At 46.8% G+C, this 21,864-nt stretch overlaps 1 protein-coding gene across 2 annotated transcripts in view; it reads left to right on the top strand.

The window, feature by feature from the left end:
* The window catches only part of lars2 (leucyl-tRNA synthetase 2, mitochondrial), a 28,255-nt gene extending 6,775 nt beyond the window's left edge, over window positions 1-21,480 (top strand). Inside the window, exons 4-21 of one of the 2 annotated variants that reach the window (XM_068569833.1) lie at window positions 3,357-3,448; window positions 3,534-3,594; window positions 3,696-3,785; window positions 4,086-4,229; window positions 6,702-6,809; window positions 8,398-8,557; window positions 9,006-9,110; window positions 9,682-9,797; window positions 9,913-10,196; window positions 13,841-13,939; window positions 15,728-15,865; window positions 15,951-16,054; window positions 16,527-16,706; window positions 16,935-17,104; window positions 18,383-18,460; window positions 18,591-18,702; window positions 19,457-19,584; window positions 21,123-21,480. In XM_068569833.1, coding sequence (XP_068425934.1) covers window positions 3,357-3,448; window positions 3,534-3,594; window positions 3,696-3,785; window positions 4,086-4,229; window positions 6,702-6,809; window positions 8,398-8,557; window positions 9,006-9,110; window positions 9,682-9,797; window positions 9,913-10,196; window positions 13,841-13,939; window positions 15,728-15,865; window positions 15,951-16,054; window positions 16,527-16,706; window positions 16,935-17,104; window positions 18,383-18,460; window positions 18,591-18,702; window positions 19,457-19,584; window positions 21,123-21,302 — 2,349 coding nt within the window. In that variant the 3' untranslated portion in view covers window positions 21,303-21,480. Of the gene's footprint in view, window positions 1-3,356; window positions 3,449-3,533; window positions 3,595-3,695; window positions 3,786-4,085; window positions 4,230-6,701; window positions 6,810-8,397; window positions 8,558-9,005; window positions 9,111-9,681; window positions 9,798-9,912; window positions 10,197-13,840; window positions 13,940-15,727; window positions 15,866-15,950; window positions 16,055-16,526; window positions 16,707-16,934; window positions 17,105-17,328; window positions 17,750-18,382; window positions 18,461-18,590; window positions 18,703-19,456; window positions 19,585-21,122 lie in introns of those variants that run through there. The other variant, XM_068569835.1, reaches the window with a different exon arrangement.
* Window positions 21,481-21,864: the final 384 nt, after the last annotated feature.

The raw sequence follows: 21,864 nt of genomic DNA, 5'->3' as shown, positions 1-21,864 counted from the left end.
TTTTTTTTTTCTCTGTGAGCTAAGTCATTTTTATGGTACTTCGGACCTAATAAATTTTGTCTTAATACATATCAAATAAATATGAAAATCATCCGGTTAAAGGCGAGGGATTGTTTTTTCTACTTCTTGTAAATTGCCAACCTGCTTCACTAAAGCTGGACTCCACACTCGCTCCGGTTGCAGTCGATGTTCGGCCCTCTGATCGAGTCCTGTAGCGTAAACGGCTGCTGCTGATGAAGCTGTGACCGGTCTTCTGTCAGGCGAATCATCCCACAGACACACACACACACACACTACAGACACACACACACACGCCTTCGGACATGACGCCACCGACCTGTGTGGAGCCTTTTCATTAGATCTTGTCCTCACGTCGTCCGTCCCCGTCTTTACTCTGACACGTGGCTGATTGTATGACGAATTTCTCCTTTTTTCTTTTTCCTCCCTCTTGCGTCTGTCTGGTCTCTCCCCAAACAGAAACGTCGTTGTTTCACGTGACTGCTTCCAGCTCAGGAGTGTACTCTTTCTTCTCTCAGCATCTGTCAGAAAGCCAACGTTGTTCCGCTGCATGCGCGCAGTCTGCTCTCTTCACTAGTTAATTAAGGAAGGTACACTGTCGACTACCACACCATAAAGCTGTTTTCTGGGCTTTAAAGATATATTGGATCGCTGTAAAGTAAGAAAGTGACTTGTTTTGTTTAACTGAACAAGTTGTCCAAAGGCTTAAATGGTCCACAGCTCTGTTGGTGCTGATGCTCCTCTGAAAGCTGACGTCACTTCACCATCCACAGTCATGGCTGCTTCGGCTCTGGAAAGTCACATCCATGTTGCTGTCAGTGTTGTGAAAAGGACCGATCTAAATCCCATTTACCTTTTTGTTGTTTTCCGGGTGGAGGAAGAAACCTCCCACTTTATTTTTTTCCCCAAATATTTCGAAGTGTGTTGTAAAACGAGTGTATTCTGTGTCTTGCTGCGAGTTCAAGACAAGCGGTTGTTGCCCCTGCTGTGTGTTCGTACGGTAAATAATAAGCTGCAGCCAAGAGATGGTTAGCTTAGCTTAGCATAGCATAAAGACTGAAAACGTAAGGAAACGGCTAGCTTGGCTCTTTCCAAAGATAACACAATATGCAATAACACTAATTACACATAAACCGGTTTGTTTAATCTGGACGAATCCCAAAGGGTACGATGCTCGGTCCAGAAGCAGTCCGTCAGGTTAAGGCTAGTCGTTTCCAGTCTTTTGACACAACAGAGACGAGCGAGCTAACAAGCTTCTCATCAAGCCCCAAAAAGTGTGTTTCCCAAAGTGTCAAACTATTCTTTTTCAAAGCAAAACTACCTGCACGGCTAGATGCCACTAAATAATAATCTACTTCGATAATTGGGCAGAAGATGCTCTTACTCTTGTCCCTTTTGCTCTGCCGTTGCCTGTGCGCACCAGCTCCTGTTTAAAACTGTGCAGCGCTGAATATTAAAGCAATTACCGGAGTCTGGTCAGAATCCATTAGAGCGATAAGAGAAAACAGAGACGCGCCGCAGTCGCGTTTCAAAGCCCGCCACAGATGGAGAGTCGCTTCTCGCCGGAGCTGCGTGGGCGGACGCTTGCATGTAGCAGAGTGGCCTCGCATTCACACAGGACCAGTCACCAAAAAAACCCTCCCTGGCCCCGTCGTAGATGTTGGAGCCCGTGCGTTCTTGTCTATCTGTCTCTGCTTGGCACCGACTCGCTCCACGTTACAGCGGACAGATTGTCATGAATGTGCCTACGCTGACTCCCACGTCCATCTTCCACTGCCTCTTGTCACTCAAGCTTTGCAAATGGTGCTCGCGAGCTTTCTGCGCGATGACAGGTTGGCGAGGAGTCCGGTCCGGCGTTTCTCTCCTTGCGTGGACGTGAGGATAAGTGGGAGCCGGAGCTATCGGCGTGCAACAACAACAAAAAAAAAAGATAATTTGCCTCGGCCTGCTGTCTTTGAACTTTTGAGAATTGAGCTCGCTAACGCAGCCTGTCCATCACAGCCGGTCCCTCATGAATAGCGTCTCACTTTAATGGAGTATTGACACTGAATAAACAACATGGTAGCGTATCCGTCCTAATGAGCGGCGTGTTTTTTCTCTCCTGCGGCTCCTTTATTAACAGACAGTAGGCCGTGTTTGGCCTGTGCCTTTTGCTTTTCATTGTGCCTTGTATTTCCTTTTCAGCGGTCGCGGCGGTCCGCTGTGCTGAGCGCTCTTAGCCTAATACCATTCAGTACTCAGGCTTTACAAATGAGGCAGTTACCAAGGATACCGACTCGTCTGAAGCATCAGACCCGGTGGAGTCCGCGCGGTTGATCCTCTCCAGTCCGCGACTCCTCGTCACTCTGCTTCTCCTACTCCTGCGCACGCCTTCCACTCCTGCGCTTTCATCTGGCTTCGCTCTGTGAGCAGGAAAACACGACGCTCCAGAGGGGGAAAAGAGTGAAGGAGACAAGGATTCATGTTCAGGAGTGTTTGGGGACAAAGGGAGGATGTGACGGCTGATTGTGTTGTTGAGGATATTGTGTGTAAAACGGCTTCATAATAAGTGATTTGCAGGTTTGAATCTTTCCCGTCCTGATCTTCCATACCGAGCGTAACCTTGCGTTCCACTTACACGCAATCACGTGTCAATTAAAGTTAGTCTCCGCATGCATTAACCACAGTATGTAATGAGGTGGAGATCACAGCAGAGACTTCATCATTCGTGAGGGAACCCGGTGCTGTTTTTAATTAGCAGAATTAATTACTTCCTGCGGTGAAACATTTAGATTTAACTGTTAACGCTTTGCATACAAATTCTCCCTGACGCTTTTCTTTCAGTCTCGTTTTGTAATGTGTGTAAATATGAGCAGGCTGGTGATGTCACCACTGCTTCAGCGGCAGGTTATGATCCAGTAGGCAACTTCAATGAAGTCGGAGGCATCTCGTGTCCAGCAGATTAACTTCTGAAAAAACTAATATTTGCATATTCATAGATTCTGAACCTTTTAATGACTTGGGAGCATTTATATTTTGAAGAATCTTTAAGAAGCTAGCTAAACTTTTTCCAGACACAAATCATTATTCAGTATTTTCAAGTATTAAAACGTGTTGAATCCACGTTGTGAACTTCAAATGGACTTGATGAAGAATGAATCTGTTGCCCATTTTAATAATTTTAGTCAATTAAATATAAAAAAAAATGTGATACCATCACAAAATGGCTTTTTGTCAACATATTTCATTTGCTATGAAAAAACAAAAAAGCATTTCATAAAGCTGAAAACTGTGAATGTTCTTTTTTCTTCTTTGCATGATAAATGACTGAAACCACTGACGCTGAACTCCTTCCTCAGGTGTTGAACCCGATGGGTTGGGACGCGTTTGGACTTCCGGCTGAAAACGCCGCCATCGAGAGAGGACTCGACCCAGAGGAGTGGACTAAAAGGTATCTGAAAGGTTGCGTCTGTTCTCCCCAGCGTTCACATTGTTCGCACAAACCCCGACGTTGACGTTGTGTGTCGTCTCCTCAGTAACATCGCGTCCATGCGGGAGCAGCTGGACAGCCTCGGCCTTTGCTTCAACTGGGACCGGGTGAGCGGGAGCGGCTTAACTGTCCGGTTTGTCCTCTTGTGTGTGTGTGTGTGTGTGTCACAGCACACGCGGCTGACATGACTCTGGCTTCCCCTGAACAGGAAGTGACCACTTGCCTCCCAGACTACTACAGGTGGACTCAGTATCTGTTCATCAGGCTCTTTGAAGCGGGTCTGGCCTATCAGAAAGAGGTAGGAACGGCTTTTGGCTAAACTGCTGATCCCGGTTTTCCTTTTTTGAAAGAAATAATATGATTGGTTTGGATTTAAGGTCGCTGACGGTTACAGAAATTATGGAAGCCGCTCACCAGTCACTCCTGGAAGAAAATGAAGGAACTGGAAAAGGGGAGCGCTTTGCAGAAGCCCTTTTTGATTATGTTTAATGAAACGGGACGACCTTAATATAAGCCTTTGGACCGACTATTAAATCCAAACTACTTCCTAAGCTCTGCATTTTGAATTTAACTGTGTGTGTGTGTGTGTGTGATCCAGGCTGTGGTGAACTGGGACCCTGTTGATCAGACAGTGCTGGCTGATGAGCAGGTGGATGAAAATGGTCGCTCCTGGAGGTCTGGCGCCCTGGTGGAGCAGAAGCTGCTCACACAATGGTTCATCAAGACGACAAACTATGCCAAGGTACGACTCCGGTGTGTGTGAGAGAGAGAGAGAGAGAGAGAGAGAGAGGGAGAGAGAGAGAGCAGGAGTGTGCTGCATACTTTACGTGGCCGGTCTGAATGGCCGGTCGGCGGCTTCACGTGGGCCAAAATGAACAGCGGACCCCTCTGATAACAATCATGGCTGCCACTCCAGCGGCAGCAGCTGCCGGCCCGCTTCTCTCGCTCTGCAATCAGACCCCTGGACATCGTCATTCTTGGCGTCTCACGACCGAGTAGCCAGAGACCGACGCAGTCGCAGTAATGTCATCAGGCGCCCCGGCCGTCTGATGAGAAGCTCCAGCTTTAGCTGCGCTGCACAGACCCGCTGCACCCGTTTCCAAGTATCATGGTTTTATTCCTTTTTAAGGTGGATTATTTCATTATTAGAATATTTTAATTATCGATTATTATCTGGCTGTTTTCGATTTAGTTGAGTCACAATTTCCACAAAAAAAAAGCCCAAGGAGACACAAAGACGTTCAGTTTCCTACGAGATGAAACGCTGAAAAGCAGCGACGTCTCCCGCAGCATCCGCGGGCTTTTGTGTCACATCGTGCCGAAATAACACGGAGACCGAAGCCGGTCCGCTACGAGTGAAATCCATCCCCACAAACCTTTGCAGAAAAAAGGTCGGCAATGATGAATATGTGATTTCTCACAGGGTTAAAACATCCTTTTTGTTAATTCCTCTTTCCCCCAATTTTCTCATTTTGATTAAAACATCAGTTTGTCCGCGGCCCTCCCGGCGCCGCCCCGATCGAGCCGCGGCGCCCGAAGGCGACCATGCTTGTCCGTGTTGGAGGTGTGAGAGGAGGTGGAAGCAGCCTGCTGTGACAATGTGTTCCTGCATTTCTAATTTTCTCTCCGAATAGAGAAGTGGGAAGGAAGGAAGGAAGGAAGGAAGGAAGGAAGGGAGAGAGAGAGGAAGGTGTTAAGGGAAAGAAAGAAGTGAGAAAGACAGATGGATCGGGAAAAAAAAAAGGAGGGCCGCGTGAAAACCGCGCGCCGTAATTGGCCTGATTTCCCGCGTGTGCGTTTCTCTGCGTGCCCGTACACGCGCTGCAGTCCGTTAGACAACATTAACTTCAGACAATATTTATCCAGCTGTCAGGTTGTTTCCACGCTACGTACTGATGGAGTCTCCTCATGAATCGTGAACCATATCGTTTGCTCCGGGGACACGGGCGACCGCATATTATTACTAAGGGGGATTTTTATTATTTATTTGTTTTGCCGCTGGGGGGGAAAATGCAAAAACGATCACGTTTTCCAATTTCATGCATAATCACACTTGTTGCACTCGGGCACACACCTGTCCATTACGCTGCACCGTCATCTGAACGATCCGCCGACAGGAGAGCTCTTCCTGCTGTTTGTCTGACGCGACTTTGAGGTTGCTGGTTCGAATCCCTCAACCATTAGTAGCGCTGTATTGTGTGATATTGTAGTCGTTGTACGAGATGTCTCTTTCTCTCTCTCATTCACTCACACACATCCAATCCTTGGTTATTGCTATACCATCTTTTTCCTCCTCTCAAGCTTTTCTTAGTTCCCATGGAGACTCCTGTCCTTGCTGTACATCTTTCAGTTACTCCGGCGTCTGAGCCAAACTCTATTTTCTAATCCAGGAAGGTGAAAAAAAAGCCTTTACTGCCTCTCTCTTTCCAGGCTTTATTCAGCGGTCTGTCATTGCGTTGCCTGTTTTTTGCCGCTAACGTCTGTGTCTCCTTCACGCTGCCCCTCTGGAGCAAATCCATATACACACACACACACACACACTCGCACACACACACACTCCACGGCCACGCTGGTGCCGACTATAGCCAGTGTTTATGTTTGTATTGATATTGCCGTGATGAGGTGCTGCACGCCGAGCGGCGCAGTGAGGGGGGTTTTGGGTAATGGATTGCGACAGACGGAGCAGGAAATGGAGAGTTTGAACATCTCCGGCCTCACAGCCCAGCTGTGGCTGTTTGACCCGAGCCTCGTTGATATGCATAGCTTCCTTTAATCATGCAGGATAACTGTTGTTGTGTATGTATATGTGTGTGTGTGTGTGTGTGTGTGTGTGTGTGTGTGTGTGTGTGAGAGAGGGAAAGAGAGTGTCTGTGAGTGTGTGTGTGTGCACTTTTAAAGGCGATTGCCTTGTGATATCAAAGGAAGGAGGGCGATTGGAGGTCAGGATTTTTTTATTTTTTTTTTGAAAATCCCTCTTTGTCTGCATAATGTGACCTGGTCGGCTCTGCTGCTTTGTCAAAAATAAATTGGCCAGGCGTTGAAAGAAGCCATACTGAGTTGGAAGTCAATTGCATTACCCGAGACGCCTGCCCAGCCCCCTCAACCCTCCTTCAAAAACGATCCCTTTCCCCCACAGTGAAGTGGAAAATAAGCCCTTTTTAAAACTTGTACAAAGAAGTCAAATTGTGAATTAATTGTGCTCTCCCTCCTGCAGCCTCTCCTGGACGCCCTGGCGGAGCTTCCAGAGTGGTACGGCGTCAAAGCCATGCAGGCAAACTGGATTGGAGAGTGCACCGGCTGCTACTTCGATTTCCAGCTCAAGGTGAATCCAAGCTCCCTTTTTTTTATTCATTCATCATTCTCACTTCTTTTCAAAGTCTCAACCTTTTCCCACCGAGTGTTTTCCACCCGTTGCTTCACAGCTTTCTCATCTCTTTGTCCCCCCCCCCCCCCCCAAGCAATGATTGCTCGCTTTTCTTTGGATTCCTTTGTTTATTGATGTATTTCTATTGAAAATCATGCATCAAAACATCAAAAAATGTTTCAGCGAGGCGTCCATCTGCAGGTGGCAAGTCACCCAAACGGATGATGTCAGAGATTAGTTTCTATGGAGTTCACTAAAAGCCGTATTAGCGGTTCTTCACACGTCTGTCTTTTGGCAAAAAGCCCACAGGGAGCCCCTCATCCAACCGCTCTCCTTGATAAAAGCGCTTATTCAAGTCAGTCCCTTACTTTACAAAAGCGTCTTATTCATAGAGGAGAGACTGTTCCAAGCTTTTGTGTTTTGTTGTGCGTGTCTTTACGCATGTGAGAGGGCGTTTCTCTGGCAGAATGCATAATTAAAGTTAAAACCAGGGGCCGGTAAGTTAATTGGATGGCTGCTTGTCTCGTATTACATCGTCAGACAATGTCACAGGATCTCTGCACTGAATTATCTCCCCGGGGGGCTGAAGATTTGTATGAGTTTCTCTTCTACAACATGACATGTACTCATTATTACCCCACCTCCAGAACGAGCGTGTCATCTAATAATAATTATGGGATTAAAGACACTGTAGCGTCATTATGTATGAAAGAGCCACGCGCGGCACATGTTGCACGTGACGGCGCCAACTGACAAATCATCAGATTATTTGCCAATCGTGTATTATCGTTTGACTAATACTCTTCACACGCTAACGGATCCCATGGTCGATGTATTGAAGCTCACAGAGCGACAGCGAAGCAGCGTCGCTTTAACAAACAACACACATGCAACAGGGCTTTTTGGAAATATTAAAGGGCCGGCGCTCTTGCGCGTATGCCAAGTTATCGCTTTCAGAGCCAATGGCGGCTCCGCCTTCCACGAAGCCACGCCCCTCTCTGCCTCTGATTGGCTAGAAACTCGTCTTCTTCGCAGAAATTGTTAAAAGTATTTTGGAGGAACAAGATTGGTCATCAATTGTTCTCCCGTAATCAGGACATTGTTATATATTTTATAAATTGTTGCCTGTATGAAAGGCATAAAATACCAGATCCATTAGAGATTTTAAAAAAGGTGTCATAGTTAGATTTAATGTTAACCTCAATGTTGATGAGCACTGATTCATTAATACATAAAAGGAGGTTTCATGATTGGAAGCCTCTGAAAACAGAAGTTTACAGTAGAAAAAACGAAGCCACTCAATAGTTTTGTGATAAATAAATGTACTTTAAATAAATAAATGTACTTTTTCTCCACTAACTAAATGATGATTGGATTGTTTCAGTATTTAAAAGTCTAAACTTACCCTGTCACGTCTTGTTAATGTTGATAGTATATATTTCAGAATAACCCCCTTTCGTGTGGCCTCCTCATTAAATCCTCTTGTGTGCATCTGGACCAGAGAGCTTCTCTCACGCGTCCTCGTCGCCTCCCTCTCGTCTCCTAGGTGAACGGGGAGGAGACGGGGGAGACCCTGTCGGCCTACATCTCCTCCCCAGAGACGGTGTTCGGAGCGGCTTACCTGGCCGTCCTGCCCTCCCACAGGCTGCTGCACGGCAGGAGCTCGGTGCGCTCGGCCTTGGAGAAAGCCTTTCAGCCGGGCGAAGGTGAGAATCTCGGATGCCCGTATGGGGTGGAGTCCGTCAAGGTGCATCATTGCAAACCGATTGTCTTAGTGTCACACAAAACATGTCCCCTTGGGCTTCAGGAAAGACACGCATTCCACATTTGTCCTAATATCAGCGACATAATTCAATGATTTTTCACTACACTTTGAAACCGTTAGAAATGTCTTCCTAATTGAAGACATTTAATCAAACATTTGTACAGATTTGTCTTCATTAGTTCCATGTCACCAGTGTGGACGCATGTTGGGAGCTATGCTCACGTAAATATGTCTTATTTAGCCGTATACCATCAATGTATGGTCGTAGTTGTTGAACTGGGCTGAGCTCGTGGTAATTGGGATTCCCCTGATGGTGGATGGTTGTAATGAGCTACCAGGGGAAGCAGCGCTGACTCTCTCTCTCTCACCTCCTGCTCGCTGCTCTCCAGACTCGCTCACAGAGGTCACTGCTCATAACCTGTTCACCGGCCACGAGGTTCCCCTGGTCATATCCCACAAGGAGGCGTTTGATGGCTATCTGGATGCTGTGGTCGGTGAGTTTTTGGTGTGTGTGTGTGTGTGACAATCATCTCGAAATTGTACCCGGTAAGTAAGAAAGTCATTTGGATTCATCTACGAGCTGTTATCATAGACAGAGGTGCAGGATGTTCATTGATTATCCCTTTTAGATTTTCCACAATCAATTCTATACCAAACCAAAAGGAGGAGATGTAAATAAAATATATAGATGGATAGCTTTATTAATCCCCAAGACAGTTAAAAATATAAACGAGTTAAAAAAGAAAATCACTTCGAGCTTCTTCCAGTTTAAATATGAGAAACAGAAGAAAGAGATGCTGCTTTAAAACTCCTAGCGTTTAGAATATGGACACATCTACGATATGTCTTAATAATAATATGTCCTATATTATTAGTATTGTGGATGCCATAATGATGACAAACCAGTGGGTGTTTGTGTGCCAGAGTGGGGAGATGCAACCCAAAGGATTGCTAACGATTAGTCCCACCGAGAGGTCGTTTCACTCTCTCAAGAGATCGATTATGTGCGAGTCCATATTTTCTTTGGACCGCGTTACATAATCGTGCTGCGTCTGTGTGTGACAGGAGTCCCAGACTGTAGCGAGGAGGATCTGTCGGTGGCCAGAGCTCTGAATCTGAGTTTTACAACTGTGCTGAAAAGTGACGAAGACGGCAGACAAACGCTGATCGACTCTGATGAGGTACGCGTCGCTGTCGATGACGACCTCAGCGTTGATGAAATGCCTCACGACTATCAAGCTTTGATTTATCTGCATCTCTAGGACAGCTTCTCCTCTTGTCCTCCTCTCTCTGTAGTTCTCAGGCCTCAGCAGAGAGCAGGCGTTTGACTCCATTACCCAGAAGGCTCGCCAGCGGAAGCTCGGCGGCCACCTCACCAGCTCCAAGCTCAGGGACTGGCTGATATCGAGGCAGAGATACTGGGGCACACCCATCCCCGTGGTGCATTGTGGGTCTTGTGGTCCAGTTGCTGTCCCCGAGGAGGAGTTACCAGTTACATTACCAAAGCTGCCGTCCCTCAAAGCAAAGGGCGCGTCGCCACTGGAGGCGGCGCATGACTGGGTCAGCTGCAAGTGTCCCAGGTGAGAATATGTTTTAATAAAACACAAACCGATCTCAGGACCTGCGCACACATTTTATGTGCGGTTGAGTTATGGCGGGAGCAGGTTAGGCGAGCAAACAAACGTAATTATTGATATTAAAACTATTGCTTTCAGTAGGATTATTACAATAGATAAATAACGTCAGGGCACCGCCCTATAGGGTCAGAGAACAAAGACCAGGTTTTACAAAATTGGTGTTCACTCAAAATGGCGTCATTTACGGTACTATTCCACATTTATATGGTTATACATTATTATTCACAGAAACGCCAGAGGGCCTACAAACAAAATTAACTGTGAGGAATTTAAAAATAAAGTACAACCCAGAGATATGGCACACGTCTAACTGGCAAAAAGCCATAAACCAACCTCCACAATGCAGAGGAGGGGTTGCAATTATCTGTGTACTGGTATCTCATATTCATGGGATATTTCATTGCTTGTAAAGAACAAAGAACACAGCGACGTTAAACGTAAACAAATAGCCTCTTACGCTACGTTCACACCAAAAGCGTTGTTTACCCGCTCGACTTTATGTGGTTTATTTGCCTCATTCGCTTCATTATATTACACATTAATACAGTTACTATTTCCACCATCCACCATTGAAAAAAAACACTGGTTCTGCTTTATACTTGTTGTGAAAGTCCAACAAATGTCGGATCATCAAACTGCCTCGTGTCTGGGTTCATAATGTTGTCCCTATGCACACACAGTGCCTGTAGTAACTGTATAATATATTTGTATTAAATAATCACCATTCAGACACTTTCATTCACACACAAAACACTCAAAGTCAGGAGCCTGTGTGTGTCCTTTAGCGCTAACAAACCTGTTGAGTGCCTTTCTTTCCTCACAAAACATTTGCAAGGCCGATATTTCTTTAAAGTTTGAAACCTGCATAGTTTACATCCACACGTACTATCTTGAGCTCTTCTCCTTCGCTGCTTTTGTTGACTCCTTCGTCTTTCTTGGCTGTTGTTTAGTGAAATAGTGTGAAACTGTTAGCCGGTCGCGTGTGACAGGAAACTCAACGCGCAGATGGTTCCTTGCAGAGGAGGGAGGGGCAGGCACTTTAAAACAATACTTTGCAGGAGATGAACCATCAGTCTGTCACTATCTGAGGATTTTGTCCAAAAACCTGTAAATGAGTCGGCATTTATGCTTTTGTCTTTTTAATGGGTTTTTGATTAGATGCTTAAAATAATGTAATACTTACATTTTAAAATGTCTTTGAGTAGAAAAGTGCAATATAAAAAAGTCTGTGGTTAACAGAAGCTTTTACATTTTGTTTATGTCATCTGATCAGAACTTTATTGACCATTTATGAAAAGTGGCATTCCCGACAAATTTTAAAATAGTGATATCAAATAATGTGGGAATCCCTTAAATCATGCATCTTTCTCGTAACCATTTTACAGAGTAAGCAAAGTACCCGACTGAATCGCCCGGTATCGTGAGCAGATTAGCCCCCATGCAGCCGCGTGACGCTGCAAAGAGGATGCAGGAACGGTGACGGATGTCTCGTGTTTTGCGAGGACTGAATTATGTGTCGAGCCTTTCCAGAGCTCCCTGTGTTTCCTCAGGAGACCAGCACCGACCGAACGAGCCCTCTGCCGAGAGGACCGACGGCCTTACAGGGACGAGCGTTGAGAGCGAGGCTGCGGATGAATAATTAATCATTTTCCTCTAATGGGGGGGGGGGGGGATGTAATGAGTGTCATCTGTGACACGAGCAGCATGAGATGATGGTGATGGGGGTTAACATGAGCCAGCTGTGCAAAAAATACCAAACAAGCAGGCGCTAACATTAACCTTTTGTACAGAGGCGTAATTACACACGCGCACACACACTCGCGCGCTCATCCCGGCGAACATGTTTGAAGATATTTGAGAATGCCTACTCAGCCGCGCCGCCCGCCGACACGGGAATTCCTCTCTGAATGAGACTAATCATCGTCATCGCACCCTGTTGATTAAAACAACGGCCCACTCAGTCGCAGATGGCACCCGCCGTCAGATTGTGCGCAGTCACTTCCACAAAGCTCCTGTGATTCCTCCCCATCAGCGGTGATGGATGGCGCCGTTATCTCCCCCCCTCTCCCCCGTCTCCCGCGCCGCGTTGTTACGTTTCCGCGCAAATTTGTTCTCTTCACTCGTCGACCATGTCCAATTAAAGTTTTGAGAGGAACACACAGTCAGTCATCTTCAGTTCGCTCATCTCGTCCCCCGGCCTCTGTGTGTGTGTGTGTGTGTGTGTGTGTGTGTGTGTGTGTCGGTCCGTGAATTCGCAGGTGAAGAGAGAGACACTACCTCGTCGGTGCCGAGCGCACATTCACAGACCGGAGGACTGTTTTCTACGGGAAGAGAGGCGTCCGGTCTCATCTGTTTGAGAGCCTTTTGGCTTTTTCTGGCTCATCCTGCAAACACACGCTCACACTTTACAGATTTAGTTACCGTTGTTGTTGTTGTTGTTGTTGTTGTTTGGCTCCTTTCTGATGGCTTAAAGACGCGCCATCTTCACAGAGCGTTCCTCTGTGTGTCGTCTAATCTGACCCTCAGTAGTCTGACTGTGGCCCCCGCCAGGTGCCTGTCACATGACCTCAATCTGGCCTCTGATTGGCCGAGAGGAGGTGGCAAATCACATCAGCTTGAGCCGGGTTTTATTTTCATGCACAACTTTTGTGAAGTTTCTATTTTTGTATTCTTTTGTGGTGATTTGTTATATTGCCGTTTTATTTTATTTTTTTTCATCAAATGAGATAACACACCTGGCTCCCGAAATATTAACCTTGCTACACCTTAGCCTTGTTGCTAGGCAACCTTCAGCTCACGCCTCCTCATCAGCGCCTTATTATAGACTGGTGTGGTAGGTGGTCGAGGGGTGTGTGTGTCTGCGTTAGGGAGTGTGGTATTCAAACAGTTTATTTCACTGCGAGATGAACGTTTGTGTTGACTGAAAACGAGTCAGAAAGAGACGGTGAAGCTGAAACCGAGACATCCCATAAGGTCCGGGATGCGATACCTGCTCCGTTGCACTCAGTAAAGCTCAGAGCTTTGCTTCTGTTTATCTTTCTGGGACACTGATTTCAACCCTATCGAGACTCATTATAAAAGCAAAAGGCAGCCGCTTTCACCGTTTCATTTCGTGCTTTTAAAATCCCAACAACAAAAGAAATTCTCTCTCCTCCACCGCGTCGTCGCCGACGTCGTCCTCCTCCTTCTCCGTCATCGTGAAAAGCGATGCTGGCAGGTTCGCATCACGCACCCAAGTGCTGTTTGGCTTGGACAGAGAGAGCGGGCGCGAGGTGGCCTTTCCAACACAAACACATGACCGTGTGTTCTGCCCCGCCAGCTTCGTTCTCCCTGTTAGCACAGCCTGTTAGTTCGGCGGGCACGGCGGCCTCTCTGGCGCCGGTTCGGCCCCAGCTGGGCTTCTCCACGGGGACGTGACCCCCCCCCCCCCCCCCCCCGGCATCCAGATGAAGCCAGCACACTAATCGCATAATGTGCCATTTCACTTCGCCGCACAAACACACGCGTCGTTCACCCGTTTCGCATTCTAATTTGTCGGCCTGGTATTGATTTGTGCGCGGCCTCCGCTGTCTCTCTTTGTCCCTCAGGTGTAAGGGCCCGGCGAGGAGGGAGACCGACACCATGGACACGTTTGTGGACTCCGCCTGGTATTACTTCAGATACACAGACCCTCACAACCCAGACAGGTATTATCAGCTTCCTCCTGAGGCTTCACTTTATTGTTGTTGTGACAGATTTTCAAATTGCACTGATCTTATTCACACACTCTTTGTTCAAATGAGAATTAAACAAAAAGGAATAGAAGGCCGTTTCTTCTGCAGTGGGCGACTAATGCACGGCTATTTTTAGATATTTAAAAAAGAAATCTCTGCTATATCAATAGGAACTGAATTTTCTCCCTTATAGCCTCCCTCACACACACTTCACTTCCATATGAAATACTTGTCCACACTTGTCTTTAAGCGCTATTGTAAAGTTGTCCATATTCATGCCCACTTACCAGTTTCCAACATGCCTGTGTAAACTCACACAGTCGCGCACACAAACGCACACACTTGCCTGGAAGTTGCATTCCCTGCCAGTGGAGATTATGGAGCGCCGGCTGTCACCTGCTGGGATCGCGGGCGATACCCTGAGCTCAACAAAAGAGATTAATTTCCCGGTGCCCTGACCTAGCTGAAAAGCTGCTTTAAAGGAGGGAGGGAGGTGTGAGGGAGGGGGAGGGGAGGGGGGAGGGTTGCTTTCCCCATCACTTTTCTTAGCGGGACAGATTACGGCACAACAGAAAAGGCAATTACACCATTTGTGCATTTCAGTTAGCCCGCTGAGCCTTCAGTGCCTCGTGTGCACACAAGGGGAAACGAGGAAAAATAGGAAGCAAGAGATGTTGAAAGTAGCACAAAAAAAAAGAGGAAGGAAATAGGAAGTGTGTGTGTGTGTGTGTGTGTGTGTGTGTGTGTGTGTGTGTGTGTGTGTGTGTGTGTGTGTGTGTGTGTGTGTGTGTGTGTGTGTGTGTGTGTGTGTGTGTGTAGTTATGTATTAGAGTTCTCTGGGCTGATGCCAACCAACTTGCTAAATTATTTTCAGGCGTGTGAGCTCATAACCTTTTTCCCTGGCTCAGTTATCCGGCGACACCATCAGCCAGAGAGAGAGAGAGAGAGAGAGAGGGGGAGGGCGAGAAAGGAGTGGACGAGAGTAATGACTGGTGTGAAAGTGACACACAGATAGTAGACTGCCCTAAAAAAAAAAAAAAGTATCATTAGGTGAAATCCCTGCTGCCGTCGTGCCAGACCAGACTCAACGCATGAGCTCAAAATCTGAAAGGAAGCAGCCCGCTCTCAGTTCATCTCAGATGGATCTTTCTCCACAAACACTTCCCCGTGAACACAGGAAGCTGCACAGAGGAAGTCTTCATAGCCAAATTAAAGAAGAAAAGAAACGCATATTATTCGACCAAGTTTTCTTTCTTTTTTGATTTGTTGTAAAGCCAGTGAGATAGAGGCGGCTTCGGGATGCTTCTGTTCATCCCTGAATCCTTCTGCATCAGATTCAGCCTGCCCCCTAGAGGAAGTGTGTGTTCATGTGGATAAAGCGCATAACAACTAGTGCTGCGTGACACAATGAACGGTTTTGTATCGACAAACTGTATTCTCAGTTTCGGATCACCCTTCAAAACAAAGCTTTACACTGTGTCATCCACTTGAAACGTGAAGATGACGTCCAGATAACGAAAAGATAAAGAAATGAAGTAGAACTGGAAGAATCGAGCTCCATTAGTAAAAGCCTTTATAATCAAACACTGTATAGAAAGCTCACATCTACAGCAGGACACCAAAGCTCTTTAAACTAACGGTTTAAAATCTAACTTTCTTGTAGTCTCCATTTCTTTTCATTATTAACATATTTCTTAACACCATAAATCCAGAGACAGCTTTATACGACAGCGCTCCCCTAAACCCGCTCTTCCCCTCCAGGCCTTTCGACCGCCGCCTGGCGGACCACTGGCTGCCCGTGGACGTGTACATCGGCGGGAAGGAGCACGCCGTCATGCACCTGTACTACGCTCGCTTCCTCTGTCACTTCTGCAGGGATCAGGGTCTGGTGGCTCACAGGTACGGCACGCGGCGCTTTAATCTGGCTTTTCCCTGCGCGCGTTCATTCATCCACGTTCATTATTCCTCCCCGCTATCTTTCCAGGGAGCCTTTTCGGAAGCTGCTGGTCCAGGGTCTGATCAAGGGCCAGACTTTCAAACGGGCAGACGGCGGCCGGTACCTCAAGAGAGAAGAAATAGACTTCACGGGTACACATGTCCTGAATCTGCAGGGCGACAGTGTGACACATCTGGAACAGATGAGAAAGAGAGAGCGGGGGACTTCCCGTCTGTGGCTGTGCCGGTTAACACAAATGAGTCATGATAGCGGTTTAGGTTTTTTTTTCATTCTAGTGAGTAGTTAACTCAATGTCCCTTCAAACTCTTTTGTGCCGCTAAAAGCAATCCTCCTATTTGGTGTTGCTTTAACATGTTGAATGATAAAATCACATCGCAGCAAATCTTTTGAAGAGGTCTCTTACAATTGGATCTTCAGCTTCTCTCTATTAGAAATAGAAGATCCTGGTGTCATAGACTCAGAAAGAAAATGCTAAAAGACTAAGTCAATGTATTGTATTTACCTTATTGTGATGGAGCAGGAGCTGGCAGGAAACATTGTATTTAAAAAAAACTAAAAAATCAAGCTATATCTGATCTATGACCCCTTTCTGTCTTATTCTAGAGGAGCAGCCGGTGGTGCGCGGCGGTGGGCGTGTTGAGGTGACATGGGAGAAGATGAGCAAGTCCAAACACAATGGTCTGGACCCCCAGGAGGTGGTGCAGCAGTACGGCGTGGACACGGTTCGACTCTACACCCTTTACGCCGCGCCCCCTGAACAGGACATCCTCTGGAATGTCAAGAGTGAGCCTTAAACGCCACGGCACGATTACACCAACGCCACGTGCGGTTATTGTGCATCCTTAATTTAGCGTGAATCCATATGCCGTGAATTGGTTTCCTCACAGAACCCAATCTGTGTTGTTTTCCAAGTAAACGCCGGAGTCATTTCTCCGACAGGACGCCATATCGTAATTTCCTTTTTTTTTTTTCCCCCCCCCCGTCTGCGTCTCGCGTGTTCGCCACCTCCAGCGGACGCCCTCCCCGGCGTCCTGCGATGGCAGTCCCGGCTCTGGCAGCTGGTGACCAAGCTGAGGGGGGCGCGGCAGCTCGGAGACGTCCCCAGCCCCTCGCTGCTGAGAAAGAAAGAGCTGGCGGAGACGAAAAAGGTCTGGGAGAACAAGAACTACGCCATTCAAGAGGTAGAGTCTCAGACCGGCTGGAGTAAATGGCCAAAACATGCCTCACGGTGACATTATTTAAGGGTTCGATAGTGTCATTACCAGTACGGGTCAGTAATGAGCCCACATTTTCGTATTCCTTTAATAATATTACGTTCCACATCTTGGGCTGTATTGTGTTTAATTCCTCTGCTCGCACCACAGTACCAGTTATCTTTGGTTGTTGTTGTTTTCCACTGCGGTAGATTGCACAGTCGCAGAGCAACACACGGCTGTAGTGCATCGTTCTGAGCCCCGGCCTTTCCACCCAGAGCTGAGCATCCATCGCCACCTGAAACCCCCCCAGAGTGAAAGAAAGAGCCAATGGAAATTGATTTTAAATCCACTCCGTCCCCTTCTCGCACTTTATAAATAGCCTTGTTTGGCTGCCAGGTTTGATTCTCTCTCTCTCTCTCCAGCCCCCCCCCCCCAGGGCCGCTGGTTTTAAAAGGACCTCTGGCTGTTTGCCATAAGCCCCCAAAGCCAAGGCTGCGCTTTGATCCGTCCCTCAGAAAAGCCTCGGTGATCGACCTCCTCCTCCCTAAAGGCCCTTCCCAAACAGCTTCTTCTTCCCAGAAGGCTGAGCAGGGCAATGTTGACATGCTGTGTGTCTCCAGCCGGTTCACATGGTGATAACGGGAGGAGGCTCCTCTTTTGGCCCTCATTGTTTTTTTTCTTGTTCGTTTTTTTTAATTTTTTTATTACTCTTTTTATTTGGTGTTTCAAAGGGAAGACACACAGCAGTAATTTTTGGAAGAAACATTTTAAGTACAGACATCAAGACGACACAAAACAGATGAAACGGAAATTAAACCTACCAATATTGCAATATCATAAATTATTGCAAGTTCTCTTCAAACTTAAGGGAACAGGAAAATGTATCATGAGCAATAAATACACAAATTAGAATAAGGAAGTGAGATTAAAACAAAGTAAGTGGGTGTTAATGGTGCTGTTGTGAATCTTGTTCATTCCACTTTGCGGGGAGGAAGAGTGCAGTTTATTGAAGTGGTTAAACAAAGGATGCCAGGTCTGATAGGACGTGTCTTTACTCCCTCTCAATAAGAATTAAAACACAGACGCTGCATGACATCTCTCATGAAAGGCATGGAGCCGTTCAGTAACATCAGACTGCGTGCTGTCGGGTTAAAGATGTCATCAAGTGATATTGAAAGGTGGTTTTGTCATTTTTCTTTCTAAGTGTTCCTCAGAGGCAGACCACAATCTTTTACTGACTGACTGCGTCACCTGTATTTTCAGGTGACATCTCACTTCACAGAGGACTTCCTCTTCAACGCAGCTATTTCTCGACTGATGGGACTCACCAATACACTTAGTGTGAGTACGCCCCGCGGCTCTTTGACATAAAGATGTCACATTCATCATCGTTTACGGCTCAACTCTCTGGAAATTACATTGGAACTGACTGTGTGTGTCTCTGTGTGTGTGTGTGTGTGTGTGTGTGCAGAGTGCGACGGTCAAGGTGGTGCAGCACAGTGTTGAGTTTGAGGAAGCGCTGGCCGCGCTGGTTTTGATGGCGGCGCCCATGGCTCCGCACTTGGCTTCTGAACTTTGGGCAGGTTGGTGACGTGCAAATCATTCAAAAAAAATGATTTACCGCACTCGTGACTGTTCTGTTTGTTCATCATATGACGAAGCTGACTGGTTTTATTGAAGTATTTTACACTCATATTATCAATGAGGTCATCTTGGACTGACACGAGGACAAAAGTGTGTGAGATTTGTGGTGAAAAGAGGTTATTTCTCTCATCCCAACGCCCAGCAGTGATGTAATCAAGTGACGCATTTTCATTTGTATAACTTGAGATCGACTCACTGTCCATCAAACGAAGCTTAAAGCAGTGCAGCGAGCACTCGCTTGTGTATATATATTTTACAAATTTTGCACACTGTTTACATTTAATTTAATTTCCTTAACACACACTACAGTTATTTGTATTGTATTGTAGTATATATATATCCCCCCCCCAAAAAAATAAGAATCTGCATCTCCCCCCGGCCCCACTAGAGGGTCGCACCCCACAGTTTGAGAACCATTGCTCTAGAGGGATGTACACCTGCCGGATTAAATGACAGTCTAGGAACTTTTTTATTTAATAAAGGAAAACAAATTGGGTAACAAAGTCATCTCCAGTCATTTTCTTTGGCTCAATAAAACGTCAACCAACTCATTTACTTCGTTCTGGTCTATTTTCACTTCACGTTGTTCTCCCCCTCGGCTGAGTCGGTGTAAACTGTTTGAGAAACCATCTCGGTGGTGTGAAAGCAGATATTTTTGATATTCTCATGCGTGTTTTCCCGGGTCTCTCACAGGTCTTCGCCAGGTGAAGAACCCGACCAGCCGCCTCCTCCAGCAGGGCGGAGACGTCCTGCAACAGGTCTGGCCGACTGTGGACGCCCAGTACCTGGAGGCCCCGGACTTTGTGGAGATATCTGTGCTGGTAGGGAACTTAAAAAGGTTTTCACTCAGCTCTTTGGTTATCAGTGTTATATTTACATAACTTTATTAATTGGTATATTCACTCATGTTCGCTCCTGCATCCACTACGGTTTCACTCCAACTCTCCACCCTCCATCTTAAAGTCTTCAGTCCATGATTTCATTCATAGTCTGTAATTTCCCCGAGACTCTATGATTACTGTGTGTGTGTGTGTGTGTGTGTGCATGTCTAGTGGTGTGCTTTAAGCCAGAGAGACAAGTGGGTCAATAATTAAAAGCCAGTATATCTGAGCCGCTGTGTTTTTCCTGAACTCGCTGTTACTCTCTCACCCTCGTTTCTCGTGACTTTCTTTCTGCCCGTGAGCTCAGATGGAGAGAAGCGCTCGCTTTGTCAGCGTCAGACAATCAGAGAGAAAATCCAGCTGCGATGGCAAGCTCTGGATCAGATCCAAGCACCACACGCGCTAACACCGGCACATGAATGAAGACACATACACACGCATGAATACACCTGAATGCACAGACACACACACACACACACTTCACACTCCTAGATCTCGACTCAGTTAACAGATAAAAGATGAAACGGCTTTAATCTGACCGTTGGAGGTTTATATCCCCAGAAAGAACACGTTAACACACACACACACACACACACACACACACACACACACACACACACACACACACACACACACACACACACACACACACACATACACACACACACACACACACACACACTATCTATGTGATGATAGCAAATATAGTCAGCTGACTATCTTTCACCGGTTGGATTGTCCTTCTGCACAGACAGACGAGAAGATGGGTACAAGACAAAATGTGTGTGTGTGTGTGTGTGTGTGTGTGTGTGTGTGTGTGTGTGTGTGTGTGTGTGTGTGTGTGTGTGCTCTCCACATTTGCGAATGAAAATAATTTTAATCTTTGCATTATCTTTTCTTCATGTTCCGTTCTTGTTCATCCCTTGCACACAAGTCATAAATCCCAATACACCCCGTCTCCCCACACACACACACAGACACAATTCATGTATTGGAGCTCCCCGTGCTCGATGATGATGATGATGATGATGATGATGTTGGTTTTACTTTAGACTGAGCTCTCTGTAGTGGGTTTCCTCAGCCCTGTGGAGGTAACCTCGATTCCCTCTGTCCTCTAATCACGTACTTGGGTTTGCCCCAAAAGGGAGGCCAAGGCTGAGTGGCCTCTCTCACACACACACACACACACACACACACACACACACTCAGCATTACTGTATGCACACATGCACTCGCTTCAGAACAAGACCGAGTGCCCTTCCCATACATACCACTAACTATGTGTTTTAAGGCTTCTCTCTATATATAAAGTGGAAGGGGAGGGAGGCGTCTGTTATTTTGGGCCTTTTCTGCCAGGAAGGACGAGTTCGGGTGCAGTCTGACATGGCAGAACTGCTTCCAAATAGATAACGGGAACATTTGGACGGATCCAATTGGAATCCCGTGAACGCCTCTCCTCGTTTCTCTCTCGCCCTCAGGTGAACAACAAGGCCTGCGGGGCGGTGACGGTGCCGCTGCAGGCGTCTAGGGACTCCGAGCGGGTGCAGCGGCTCATCGCGGAGAGCCCGTTTGGACAGAAGCTTCTCGCCGACCGCAAAATCAAGAGAGCCATCCTCTCCCCCAGGGCCGCCCTCATCAACTACCTCGTTGACGAGTGACATTTTGGGCATTCGGCGCTGCCGTCGTAACTTCTAGATGCTCGTGGACGCCTGTCAACCAGTGACTCTGCATAAAGAGAGCGACAAGAAAAAAGGTGGACTTTTATATTAACTGTCACAAAATCAATGTAAATATGTCTAAAATATTTTGTATTTATACTTTCGCTGTTTTTAATAAAAGATTCAGGAAGCAGTGGGACTTTTTTTGCTTCTTTTTAAATATTCCCAAGAGTGATGAGGCACGTGTCTCTTTTCCAATCATCCTCCGGTTTAGTCGGACCCTCTCGACATCCCACATGAGCCCAAACACATCTTCAGATTACAGCCGTCCTTCAGATTCACTCCTTTCTCTGTTAACACCACTTCCAGCATCGCACCCAGGACCACAACCTCACACCCCCCCACCCCTCTCTCTCTCTCTCTCTCTTATGCCTAATGCCTCAGCTGAGTCACACAGCCCAGATCGGCCTTGTCAGTGTTTGTCTACTTCTGCGGCTGCTTTTAGCCACTCATCTCTTCTGAGCACCATACACGGACACACGTTTTGGCTTTCTGGACCCGC

This window comes from Clinocottus analis, unplaced genomic scaffold (genome assembly GCF_023055335.1).
Source record: "Clinocottus analis isolate CAN_PGR_092001 unplaced genomic scaffold, fCliAna1.0.p SCAF_9, whole genome shotgun sequence".
Classification (NCBI taxonomy): domain Eukaryota; kingdom Metazoa; phylum Chordata; class Actinopteri; order Perciformes; family Cottidae; genus Clinocottus; species Clinocottus analis.
The sequence above is the reverse complement of the archived record's forward strand: the minus strand, read 5'-3'. Positions and strand labels throughout refer to the sequence as shown.